This window comes from Falco rusticolus, chromosome 3 (assembly GCF_015220075.1).
Source record: "Falco rusticolus isolate bFalRus1 chromosome 3, bFalRus1.pri, whole genome shotgun sequence".
In the NCBI taxonomy this organism is placed as follows: Eukaryota; Metazoa; Chordata; class Aves; order Falconiformes; family Falconidae; genus Falco; species Falco rusticolus.
Genome location: NC_051189.1, coordinates 113,825,809 through 113,838,220, shown reverse-complemented (window position 1 = coordinate 113,838,220; position 12,412 = coordinate 113,825,809). Strand labels below are relative to the sequence as shown.

The 12,412-nt window shown below is 46.2% G+C and overlaps 1 protein-coding gene across 6 annotated transcripts in view; it reads right to left on the bottom strand.

Annotated features, from left to right (window-relative positions):
• Positions 1-2,551: 2,551 nt before the first annotated feature.
• The window catches only part of LOC119144852 (lethal(3)malignant brain tumor-like protein 3), a 51,550-nt gene continuing 41,689 nt past the window's right edge, over positions 2,552-12,412 (bottom strand). For 4 of the 6 annotated variants that reach the window (XM_037380718.1, XM_037380720.1, XM_037380719.1 and 1 more), the window contains 2 exons: positions 10,200-10,262; positions 2,552-6,821 (listed from right to left, as the gene is read on the bottom strand). In XM_037380718.1, the coding sequence (XP_037236615.1) occupies positions 6,693-6,821; positions 10,200-10,262 (192 nt within the window). In that variant the 3' untranslated portion in view covers positions 2,552-6,692. The remainder of the gene's footprint in view (positions 6,822-10,199; positions 10,263-12,412) is intronic. The other 2 variants (XR_005103232.1, XR_005103233.1) reach the window with 2 other exon arrangements.

Below are 12,412 nucleotides of genomic sequence, written 5' to 3'. Positions count from 1 at the left end.
CCGCCGGGCTGCTCCCTCCCGCAGGTGAGCCTTGGGGGACTGTGGGCACCTCCTTCGCCAGAGCAACCCCACCGCAGCCCCCCAGATCCCGCCGGGCACTTTACACACGCAGGGAATAGAGGCTACAGTCAACCTTTCAAAGGAACACCACAACTCCAGCACAAGCTTTTCTCTCAAAATTAAGGTTATTCATCTTTGAAAGCAACCCGCTCACACCATCCCGCCCACACCCCCCCGACCCACGGCCACCCTCCGTGCCACACCACCTCCCTTGATGAGGATGGGAGCAAAGCTCAGTCTCACCAGCACCAGCTCTTGAACTCCAAAACCACGCAGCCAAGGCCAACAGCCTCCCACCACCTGCAGCTCCGGGAGGCAGCAGCATCCCTGGCTGGGAAGGCAGCGGATGCCGGCAAGGGGCACGGCAGCAGCATCCCTGGCTGGGAAGGCAGCGGATGCCGGCAAGGGGCACGGCAGCGGCACCGCGGATCTGCTGAACCCTCCACGGCGGGAGACAGAGGGGAGGACGGGCAGTCACTGGTTTTGCTGTGTGGGAGAGATGTGCTGCGTGGGGTGGAGGTGGGTAGGGTGCTCCTTCTCCCCGTCGCTGGCTCTACCCCCATCAGCCACGTTTGCCCCTTTGGCAAAATTTCAGGCCAGGGCCACCAAGAACGAAGGGGCCGCTCGAAGGGAGCTCAAAGCGCCACGAAAGCCACAACCTCACACAGTCCCCCGGGAGCATTGCAGGTCACACCTTCCCTGGCACGAACACAGACACTTTCAGTAACGAAAGGCAACAAGTGAAGGTTCGTGCACATACCTCAACGCAGAGCTGGGTGCCAGCGTCCTACATGGGGCAGAGCTGCTGGAGAAGAGGAGGAGGAGGAGGTGGAGGAGGTCTCTGCTGGAGGCGAAGGCTAAGGTCTTTGCCCACCTGCTTCAGTGGAGTGTGCAAATGCAGCCCTTGAGTCGCAGCTGCCACAGATCAGTCTAATTACAAGGGTCTGACGAGCGTCTGGGACAGGCTGAGCGCAAGGAGTTTTGCTTCCGTGTCTCGAGCCGTTCCGAAGGGCTGCAACCAGGCAGGCAAAGGCAGAGATACAGGGCCGAAAGCTGGTGCAGCAGTGATGTGGGTGGCACATCTTTCCGCCACACTTTTTCTTCACCTCAAATCAGAGACCCCCCAAGCCCGTGCATGGGTGTGCAATCCCCACTGGGAATCATGCAAGGGCCACGGCATGAGGGAAAAAGCAGTCCCAAGAAGCGTGGTCGGGGCTGGCCACAGAACAACTTGAGCATTCAAGCAGGCAAAAAATAAACTTTTTTTGTGCACAAGGAGAAACATGACTCCGGACAAAAAATTCCATGTCTGCCTGAGCAGAATAATCTGCAAATATAATCAGCCATTTGGGTGATTAATGCACCCTGCTCTGTTAAGACTTCTCCATCAAAATCTTGGTTAAAAAAACCCCAGCCCCTTCCACAGAGAAATTCAGATATCACGAGTGCAATGACACAGACAAGCATGCATCCCAGCAGAACCCCGAGGGAACTAACAGAGCAAGTAAAAGCAAAATCTGATGTTAGCGAGTGTGCAACAAGCATCCCAGCTCACCAGACTGGGAATCCAATCACGGTAACAAAAGTAAACAAGCTGGGGTTTAAATAGAAGCAAAAAACATTGGAAGGGGAAAAAACCAATGAGAGCAAATGTTTACCCTGATGATGGGATAGTTTCGAAATTATGGCGGGGTGCCAGCTCTCCAATATTTTTAGTTTTGAAAGGTCTGATAATCTCAGCCGCCAAAGCGAATCTGTGCCCTGGTCCCCTCTTGCCCTTGGCTCGGTGACGCGCTGCAGGTGCAGCTTCAGCCTGTTGGCTCTACCAGAAACACCTCTGCACAGATCGGGGTGAGCTTCCACCACCTGCTTTTGGGGGGAAACCAACCCACAGCACACCTGGGCAGCGTTCTGCAATGGATCAGCCAATTACAGCAGAAACAAATGCCCAGGTGAGTTCATTAAAACTGTTACGGGGAGCACATGAAGAAGCCCCCCAGGGAATTCAGGAAGGTAAAACAGACACAAAGACCCCAAAATGCAGAGGTTTAATGTCAATTCATACCGATGAGCAGATCTTGCTTGTTTTAGTTAAACACTCCGGTTTGGAAGCTGCTTCAGGAAGCTGGCAGAGCCCTTGGACGCTCTGCAACAGGGAACCATGAGGCATCAAAACACTGTCAGCAGCAGAGGACAGCAAGGAATTGGGGGATTAAGGACAGTCTTAGTGGCCAACGCCAGCCAAGGGTGATGCTGTCCTGTGCACAATCAAGGAGAGCTCGAATACACAGCTTCACTCTGCCTGGTGGAAAAAAGACGCAAAAGCTGCCTGCATTTTGATTGCCAGGTTTGGCGGGGGAGGAAAAGAAGGGGACAAACCTTGGCAATGCCCAACCCACCCCGGTGACAGCCCTTCGGGGCAGCGAGCCAGCCCAGCTTCCCTGCGGGCACGTGCCGGGGTCAGACCCAAACATGGAAAGAACGAGTCAGGTTTGAACTTATATTAATTTTATTCACATTTCCAGAAGAAAGCATCGGTGGAGTGCAACGTCATGGCTAGTGTCGAAAAGCTCAAGTATTTGTTTGGTTTAGAACAGGCAAACATTTCAGAGGCTTAACCGAGGCAACAGGCGCACACTCCCTTCCCCTGCACGTGTTTCCAGTTCAAGTAATAGGAATTTCAAAAATAAGCTAGCTCATCACATGATGGAGAGGATGTCAAAAACTTTAAAGCTTTCTCTGGTATAAATCCCTAAGCAGGGCATGAAAGTAGCAGGCAGGAAATCTTCTACAGCTGAACTAGCTTATCCCCTGGGCTGAATGTTTTTGTGTTTTTTTTTTTTCCTTTGGTTGTAGAGTTTTGCTATCAGTGCTGCCAAATGCTTCTGTCCAACTTTAATGCAATTCATTACCCAGAGCAGAAATTTACTGCTACTGGATTACAAGGATGATCGTTGGTGATGGCACAGAAAAATTTTAACAGGACTCTCTACCGAGGAGGAAAAGGGAAAAGGAGAAAAATTTGATTGCTTTGGATTTCAAAAGCAGGGATACAGGAACAAAAACATATCCAGGAATAAGATCCATTTTAATTGAGAACTGAAACTTCCCAATTGCACTGCCGGCCCACGGGAAGTTGTCCCAGCTCTGGGTTGCTTCTAAGTAATATATTTATATTTCTAAGTGACTTCTGGGTTCAGTTGGGCCAACAGCTGGTTTCTGCAAACTTTCAGCAGACAACGGAAGCCTCCTCAAAGCAGGTGGCATTAACCAGTTTCAGCTTTGTTCACCACAGAGCTACAACTTTTGGCTTTCTGCTTCAAAGTGCATGTTTCAAATTAGACAAGGCATTAGGCAATCAAAGGCATCTGCAGACCCCTTGCCTTGACGCAGGTATTGACCAGGACTGGGAAAAGGCAGAGCTGAGTTTGTACAGGCAGAGTCTGGCAGCACAAATAAGTCACCAAGCCACACGTGAAAGCGGCACTCCCCGACACAAGCCAAAGGGCATCAGCAACCAACAAATTCCAAAGTTATGGGCTAAAAGATGAGCTAGTTTAGTTGGTTTTCTCCCTTGTAAATATTAGGGAATTGTAAATGTGTCCAGTGAAGACCCTGGCAATCTTTTTGCCCTTGTGTTAATAGTGAAGTTGCTTGATTTTATTAGAATATAGCTATATTTGGAAAAGGAGTCAGTAATAGATGTGTGCACATTCTTGCTTGTTCTGCAAAGACAATTATTGGATTACAAAAAAAGGCACAAGAAGCACATTCCTCCTTCTTCTATCCCTAAAAGGGTTCCTCCTTCCTCCTTGCTGAAAGCACTACTCTTGCTGTCACTGAACAAACTCCAAGTACGCATTTTCGACTTTGATCCAGCTTGGCTTGGAAGCCCCTAGGATTAAAGATTTCCGTTTGAATAATTTCAGTGACTGGAATCTCATTGCTTGTTTCACCAATTCACATCATCCTCCATCTATATATAGTAAAAGAGATGAAATAAAATTTTATTTTGTTTTATTGCTGGAGGCAGTCTGCTGTCCCACAACTTGGTTTCCCAAAGGAAGGAGGTAAAACAGAAAATCTGGCAGGACCTTTCTGCTAGAAACAAGAGAAAGGTGAAATTGCACTCACCCCACCTGGCTGGGTGTCACGAGTGAGACAGTGGAGCAAAGAAGGGCTCAGGGTTATTTAACAAGTCAGTGGAGAGCCAGGAACGACACAGTCCAGCTACGGATCCTCTGCTCCAGTTGTCAGGGAACAATTTTGCTTTGCCTGGAAGGCGAGTTGTGTCAGAGTCCAGGAAATGCCACTTACAATTCTTTACACTGATGCTAGATGTGCAGAGTGGGATAAAGGAACGTGACTCTTTGGTGAATATCCTGGTTTATCATACTAAAAATGTATTTTAATAAATTACATTCATATCTTGCCTAGTCCTTAACACTGCTTTAAATTACTTTCCTGCAGTTGCCTGGCTGATATTTAATGTTTCAGCTATTAAATATCCCACCAACCCTATGCCTTCTCTGTGGAAGGCTTAAACTCCTTAACATCTTATATAAAAATAGAAAGTACGGAGACAATTTTGCTCTATACAATAATTCAGGACTGAATGGCTTCAGCAGTGTGGATTCTGCTCTATTTACAATTTTAAGGAACTTACCACTTTAGGCAAGTCACAAGGACCTTCTCAGCAGCTGGAAGGTTGGACAAAGGATGTGGAGTGATTAGGGAAGGAAGACCAAGTGTGGTCCTTCTGTCACCACATGGTCACAGACAGCACGTTCATTTTGTTCCCAACAGCTCTCGGAGAAGCTGCAGGGCTGGGTCTACAGCAGCAACGGTGACAAAGATGCCAAGTCCAGGAGGGAGTCTGAGGTGGGTGGATCACACCTCACCATGCAGTGCCCTGAGAAGTTCATGCAACCCTGGGCAAAGGCTGATGGCGCAACACCGTGCAAACACACCTAAGTGTTCGGAAGGGCTGACACACGCAGGATTCAGCCTGGCAGCTCTGAATAAAGGGATGAAAAGGCTTCCCTAGCTAAGGTGGTTCTAGCTAAACTCCAGAACAGCCAAATATCTATCAGGGAGCGTGGCTAGAGGAAGAGTCACGAGCTAGCGTGCTGCCAGGCATGAATGGAAACACTGAGCAGAGCCCCAGCAGGGCTCACCGCTTCTCCCAGGGCTTCCGTTGTAAGAGGATGGCTCTGGAAGTAACGGTGTGGAAATCCCCCACCCAGGACATCGCAGTCCCACGTGCATGTTATAAAATTATGCTCTGACTTTGAGCAGAGCAGGAAACACTCGTGCTCCCCTCCCACCAGGAGAGCACAGACTGCATGCACAGGAACACAGCCACAAGCTTTGCTTCCTCCCTGATGTAGGTTAGCTCTCTCTTTCGAGAAATAATTCTTACCTCGTTTTGCTGTCTGTTTAAATCCCAGTTCCCCTCCAATCAAACTTCCCTGCGTGCTCTGCCTGTCTGGCCACTGGAGAGGCAGAGGAGACGGTGCCCTGCTGCTACGGCACACCGACTCTGCGGCCGAACAGACCCAAGTCCAGCTGGAAGCTGAAAAGGCTAAAGCACTAAGCATTCAAGGAGTTTCGATTGTTCAAAACTAAAAGCAAATTGTTTCTAGGAAATCTGTTTGCATCTGTACACATATGCTGGGGTTCCAGCACCTGTACACATACACTGCTGGGGTTCCAGCTCATACTCCCAACATTTGGCTGGCAGGCGAGAGGACATGAATAAGCCCATCCAATTCCCAAGTGCTCCTCATTGTGCCATTTTGCCGGAAGACGTTCCTGGTCCAGACAGCAGCTGCACAAAAGCACTGATGGGAGAACTACAGCTAAAATATTTATCTTTGTCTCCTGTGGGAGGTATCTTTACGAGAGATCTTTGCCTACCCAAAGCCTATCTACACAGGGCTTGCTTCCTGCTCTCTGGTGACATGAATGAGAACATTTTGCTTGTTACCAGAAACGATGCGAACCGTCGCTGATGGAAACCCTTTCCCCATGCTACCTTTCTGCTGTGGTGCCAGCAGCCCAGTAGCCAAGGGTAGTAGAACAACTAGGATCAGCAGGAGAAACTGAATTTTAAAATCAGTCCTGAAAAGCTCAGCTCTTCAGTCACAGCATTGAAGGATACTGGTCAGTTGCTCTGAAGTGCATATTGTTTCCTATTTTCTTACTCTCTTTTCTCAGAGTTGTTAAACATACGGAATATATTAAACATGCTGGTGATAACTCAAGTCTCTCTTTCAGGCACTATCATTGGACACAGCAGTCATTTTACTCATCGCTTTCTTCTTGCTATTGCAGCTCCACCAACGTTACCCTGGATTCCCCTTATAACCGGAGGTTTCTTCTAGATCTCAAAAAGAGATTGATATATCAAAACCAAATTCAATTACAAAATATAATAATATCCTCTTCTTGGAAGTGAAGCTGCCCCATATTCCAGACTATGGCAGGATTTTTATGTCCTCAAAATATCTTTAATAAGTTCTACTTAAAATACATCTGAGTCCCAATCTGCCTGTTCGGCACGTTGTAATGCTCTCAGGTGGGGATCTGTTCCCTGTCAATTCTTCATGGGCTCTGCCAAAGGGCTTTGCTCAGTTGTCTTCTGCAGACTTGAACATGAGAATGGCATTGTAGATCTTCAGGGCAGGACCCAGCTTGATACTGAGTATTTTAACTATGTCGCTCTGGTTCAGGAGCAGGAAGGCCTCACCATCTATCTGCTAGAGGTTGGAAAGACAACATAAGATAAAGATTACTGTCAAGAGACAGGTGGGATTCTCACTTCTGCTGTGCTTTAACTGAGGGACGAAAGTACAGACAGGTCTGAAAGACTGAAACCTCGTATTTCTCTCTAGTTCCGGCATACATACACACCCCTGCGGAGTTCGCAGGCACGATGCCCTTTCCAAGGCTCTCAGACCTCATCTAGCAGCCCTTTTTCTAGAAATAGAGGAGCCTGAGTGTGGGCAACGCTTATGGAGAGACCATAAGGAGGATGCTTGTTCATGAGACTTTACACTCACTATAATTGCTCTAAAAAGCCAACAACTGTCAAAAATCCTACGACCTATTCACAATCTGTGGCCAGAAATTCGATCAGGAAATCCAGAACACAAGCCTTCAGGAGGCAGCTATCCAAGGATTAATATACTACACTGATCTACAACGATTAGAGATAGAAAATCATCATTTCCTAGTGCATTCATTACATACTGTCACTGCACAGACTCTCCAACCCTTGTTAAGCTGTTCAGGGTAAAATGTAAAGGCAAACACCCTTTTTTTGCTGGTTGGGGTTTGTTTTTTCTTTTGTCAGCTCTGTAAAAACCTTACAGATGAGAAAAATTCCTGAGACATGAACATCTGGCTGCTCTCACAACTAGGACGTACTATGCCCATAGACCACAAGTCTCTGTTTAAGGGACAAACAGGAGGCTATTGTGAAATGGTTTTCAACGATGCTGAACAGGCGTGCGTAGCACATTGTAAAAGAGATCATGCGCTATATAAACCAAGGCATAGCAGAGACATGTAATCTGTCTGGACTCACATACACACTCCCCTAATTCATCAACAAGGAGATATTTGATTAGATTCAAAGTAAGCAAGTGAAAAACATTCTACCTTGTGAAAATAAAGGATGCTCTAGGTAGCAGCGAGTGAAATTGTGATGTATTGTTTTAAGAAGAGGTTAAAAATTTACTTTGGTTTACAAGAACATCCAGAGAGACAAACCAGATATAATTAATACAAACCCCAAATGCTGCAGGGAAGAAACCAAAGATTAATGGACACAGACAAACAATATGTGTCTTCCTAAGTTATTCTATTAAAGTTCATTTACAGAGACTGACAGCGTCTCATCCTCTCACTTGATGTTCACCAGTGCAGCAGACAACGCTGGACACTCAACTCATCCAGAATAACAACTCTCCTATTTTTGTAGTCTTCCTAACTAGAACTTTTTTGGATGTCAGCGACTGGTGGAAGAAGATACACTGAATAAGCTTGGTCGAGATTTGGTTTCCCCTTCTCTAATCACACAAGAGACCGTTAGCAAGTTACTTAACCTCCCAGTATGTACACTGGAAATGACAGCAGTGCTCCCAGTCCACAGATGTCCACACAACATCCCCGCACCTTATTTGCAAGCTGCCTGGCCTCTGCACTACTACAATGAACATATTAAAAATAGCTTGAAACAAATGGACTGCTGCTTAAATTACAGAGTCAAGAGTAGCAGAAAACTGCTGGAAAACAGTCCTACATTTCAAAATGCTTTTGAGGCCAATATTATCACTATGCTTCATTTTTACCGCATTGCCTCAAACTTGCTTATTTTAAACAGACCTTCCCTGAACTGGACCTAGAAACAAGCGCAGTATCAGTGCCTGTGCTTTATTATTAATTTCTTTGTTCCATCTTATTTGGATGGTTTTTAAAATTCTGCGCACAGTTTGTTCTCTTCGTTCCTAATGTACGCAGCAACTCATCCTTCTCCCCCCCACCAAGAGAAGTCTGCAAGGGATTTATTTATCCTAAACGGCAAGCACTCAAAGGCCTGATTACAGCTAATGGACAATGGGGGTGGAGTTCAGCAGTCCTGTCACTCACACCTGTATTCTGGCCAAAGCCAAACTGCTAAGAGGGTTTTAATTTCAAACTGACAATTTGGTTTGAGCATAAACCTGAAAAACAACCCAAGCTCCTCTCATCTGGCACAGGGAATCATACTTGGAGGCTACAAAAAAGTAAGGTATTAAGACAGAACATGGCTATGCCCCCTTCCAAACCAGAAAGCAGTTGCTGTGTTCAGGACCCATTTAAATTACGGCTAGAAGAAATAGAATGTGTTGTGAGTGGCTGGATTCATTACAAGATTTGCTAGTTACATCTTACCTACCAAACTCTCACCTATGAATACATCTTCACTAGAAAACTATGCACCTTTTACACTCAGCTACACTGAAAGAACGTATTCAAAATTATTCATTTGAATAAATTTCATTATTTCCACTATATGCAATTACAGATAATTCCACTGCATTGTTACATTGTGAATAGTGCTTTTTGCAAGCCTCCATTTCTTTTGCTTTGTATTTTGTGTGCGTGCATGTTTTTTAAAACAAGAGAAAACAAAATATATATACACAAATCCCATAAATTGCACTACAGCCTGATTCATCCTGAAAGAAAGCCAGCTCTGAGGAGCAGTCATCTATTAAAAACCTGCCCTTTACAGTCGCTACAATGTGCAATGCTTTTCTTCGGTACAGAGGGTGCGCTCAGTGCTGCACAGAGAAGGTACAGCCCCCTCCCTCAAGCTCTTACAATAAGAGCAGTAGAGCTGTAAGATGCCAGAAGGGGAGGTATGCCTGTGCAAATTAATCAGGGGTTCATAAAGAACCTCCAAAAGTCGTATCTGCAATGTAAGTGGAAGCCAAAGCACTCAGCAGAGGCTAAATGTCTATGACCCATCTAAAGAAGTGTGCTAAAACCCAGGACAGCCATACCCCGGCACGCGCTGAGGTTTCTCAGAAGCTGTGGTGAATGCACCACAAACAGGGAACTGAGCCCAGCCCAGCCCATGGCAGCGATGACAGGACACACTGCCTGCAGGAGATGCTCTGATTTCCCAACCACTGCTTGTTCGAGGAAAGGTTCCCCTCCTGCCCTCACCTCAGCCCTTGGGGGAAGCCAGCGATTCCTGGGAAACCCCGTGACTGCCAACCTCACCAAAAGAAGCAGGCATATGTGCTCGTTAAGAGGGAGCAGATGAGATCTTCGCTGCACCATTCCAACAGGACATCTTCACAACGATGCCAAACCCACTACACAATAGTCCAAGACAGGATGTTAAGCATAAGCTCAGTGATTGGAACTGCAGGGGGAATTTAAAGCAGCAGAATGCAATTAGCCATGCTGGAATTCAGCTCGATTCTGAAGCTGCCTCCTAAATGCCACAGGCTCTTTAATGACAAGTCTGAGTATGTCTATACTATCTGCACTGTAACTCCAGAGTAACGGGGTACAAAACCACCTCGCTGTCACCAGACCTGTCGGTGGCACAGCACAGGATTTGGGCAGACCCGACTTACCTCTTCCCTGAACACAGATGCTTGTTCTTTGCAACCAGGTAAACGCTGGATAAAGCTTACCACCTGGAATTACATTTGAGAAAAGAGAAACACAGACAATTAAAATGAGACATCATCAAGAAAAAAGCTCGTATTTCTATATGAGAGTTCTACATGCAAGAATTTTGAAGCCTTTAATACCTAAAACTCTTCCCTTAGTGAAGGGTATATATGAAAAACATTACTGGGCTGTTGCTGCAACACCTCCGTGAAGCGTGTTCTGGTTATCAGTAATAACATTCTGCACTGCCATTTGACCATTTCTCTCTACTCTGTAAAGAGTCCAGCTTCTCCATTCCTCAAAAGGATCCTCATAAAATACCAACATTATTTCTACAGATTAAAAGCTGTATATAGCTATATTATTTTAAACCCATCCACAACTTCACTTTCTCTACGGTATTGCTGGAAAGTAAAATTAAAAAGAAAAAAGGATTTAGACATTTTCCCATGACGGCATGCCTTTAAGAGACAAGATAAACCAACTGAATGAGTACTGCTGGTTTACCAACACACAGAAGGCAGAAGAGCTGGGAAGAAAAGGAGTTTTTCTTAGTCTGTGGTGGGTGCACAGGATCCACGGAACCAACAGGATTAAACGAGTAAAAGTTAATTCTACATTTTACATTAGGGAAAACCTTTCTAAGCAGGAAATCTGTTAACATTTGCAATAATCTCCCCAGAGACATGCAAGCAGATATAACGCTAAGTAGTGCAAGAAGCAGTCCTGAATGCAGTGGAGGATGACTTAATATGTATTGTCTTCTCCAGCTGTAGCTTCACTGCTTCATGGAAGATCTGTATATTGAGGCATAATCAGATCAAACATTTCATGCTAATTGGATGCTCCCTTGCAGGAGCAGCTCTGTTTCATGAGGCATATTCATTTGAGTTATTACAGATGTGACATTTCTTCCATGAACACAGATAAACAGTTAGGAGGGGTCATTGTCAAATACAAGCTTCCCTTTAACTCAGTGTTGTCAAACTCTCTTCTAACTCGTGTCACTGCATCTCCAGCTGATCCCACCACTTGACTTACATTTGTTCCCTTCCCCCAGTTGTGACTCGCAGGAACAGAGCTGTCAGCATGCCCTCTGGTTTTGCTCTACCCTGGCAGAAGCCGATTTTTGGTGAACAGCTCTGACTCCCGTTGTTTCTGTTATGTAATCTGAAAGCAGAGCATCGCTCTCGTGTTTCGCCCTTATCCTCTGCTGGTAGAGAGAGCTCCATTTTAAAGGGAAACACTAAAATCCACCCCCCCCCCCCATTGGGCAGTGACTCCAAATTTTCTTCAATAGAAGTGCAAACTCCTATTATAAACAAATAACAAACCACTACTTTTCTTTTGAATCACACCCCCTGCTCCTTATAATTAAAACACAAATGAAAATCCTTCTGCAGGGTCTAGTACCTTCCAGAATTAAAGAGACAGTTGGACCCCTCATGGCAAGATGATAAATGCCCTTTAGTGCCTATGATATTGAGAGGCTGGTAGACATCTCCGGGGAATGATCTGAGCTTGCCTTGCTCCTGTGTTATTCCCTGCACAATTGCTGCTGGCTATTGTCACGGATGCTGAGTGACAGACCTTTGATCTGTCCCAGAAGTCAATTTGTATGGACACTGCAAGCATTCTGCGCCACAAGAGCGGCCTTTTAAATAAACAGGAGTCCTGGGATTTACCAGAAATAGAGAAAAGAGAGGGAAGGAGGATGCAGGAGGAAAAATCTGGAGAGAAAGTCCCCAGGATGCGAGCCAAACCCTGGGTTCCACTGAGCCACAGTGACCTGCCTGGCTCAGCACTGCTGGGGAAGGTGAGTCCCCAAACCAAGATGTGGCAGCTGAGGGGCAAGGGAGGCTGGGGTCCCAAGCCAAAACACACTAACGCTATGGATCAGAGGAAACCAACTCAGCCCCACAGTGAAGCCCTGAACCAAGGGAAAGGGTGAGGCTGGAGGGGCTCAAGATGAGGATGGGAGAGATGTCAGACAGGTTAGGAGCACAGTGGGGTCAGGCAGACCAGGGCTCTCCTTTGAGGAGCTGAATGCCTGCCTGCCCTTCCTGCTGGCAACAACCCCAGTACTCACAAGAGCGATCTGGTGGAAGCATCTTACACTATGACTGCATATTGGTAAAGGGTTGAAAAAGAGCTTTATGCAATTCTGAGAACA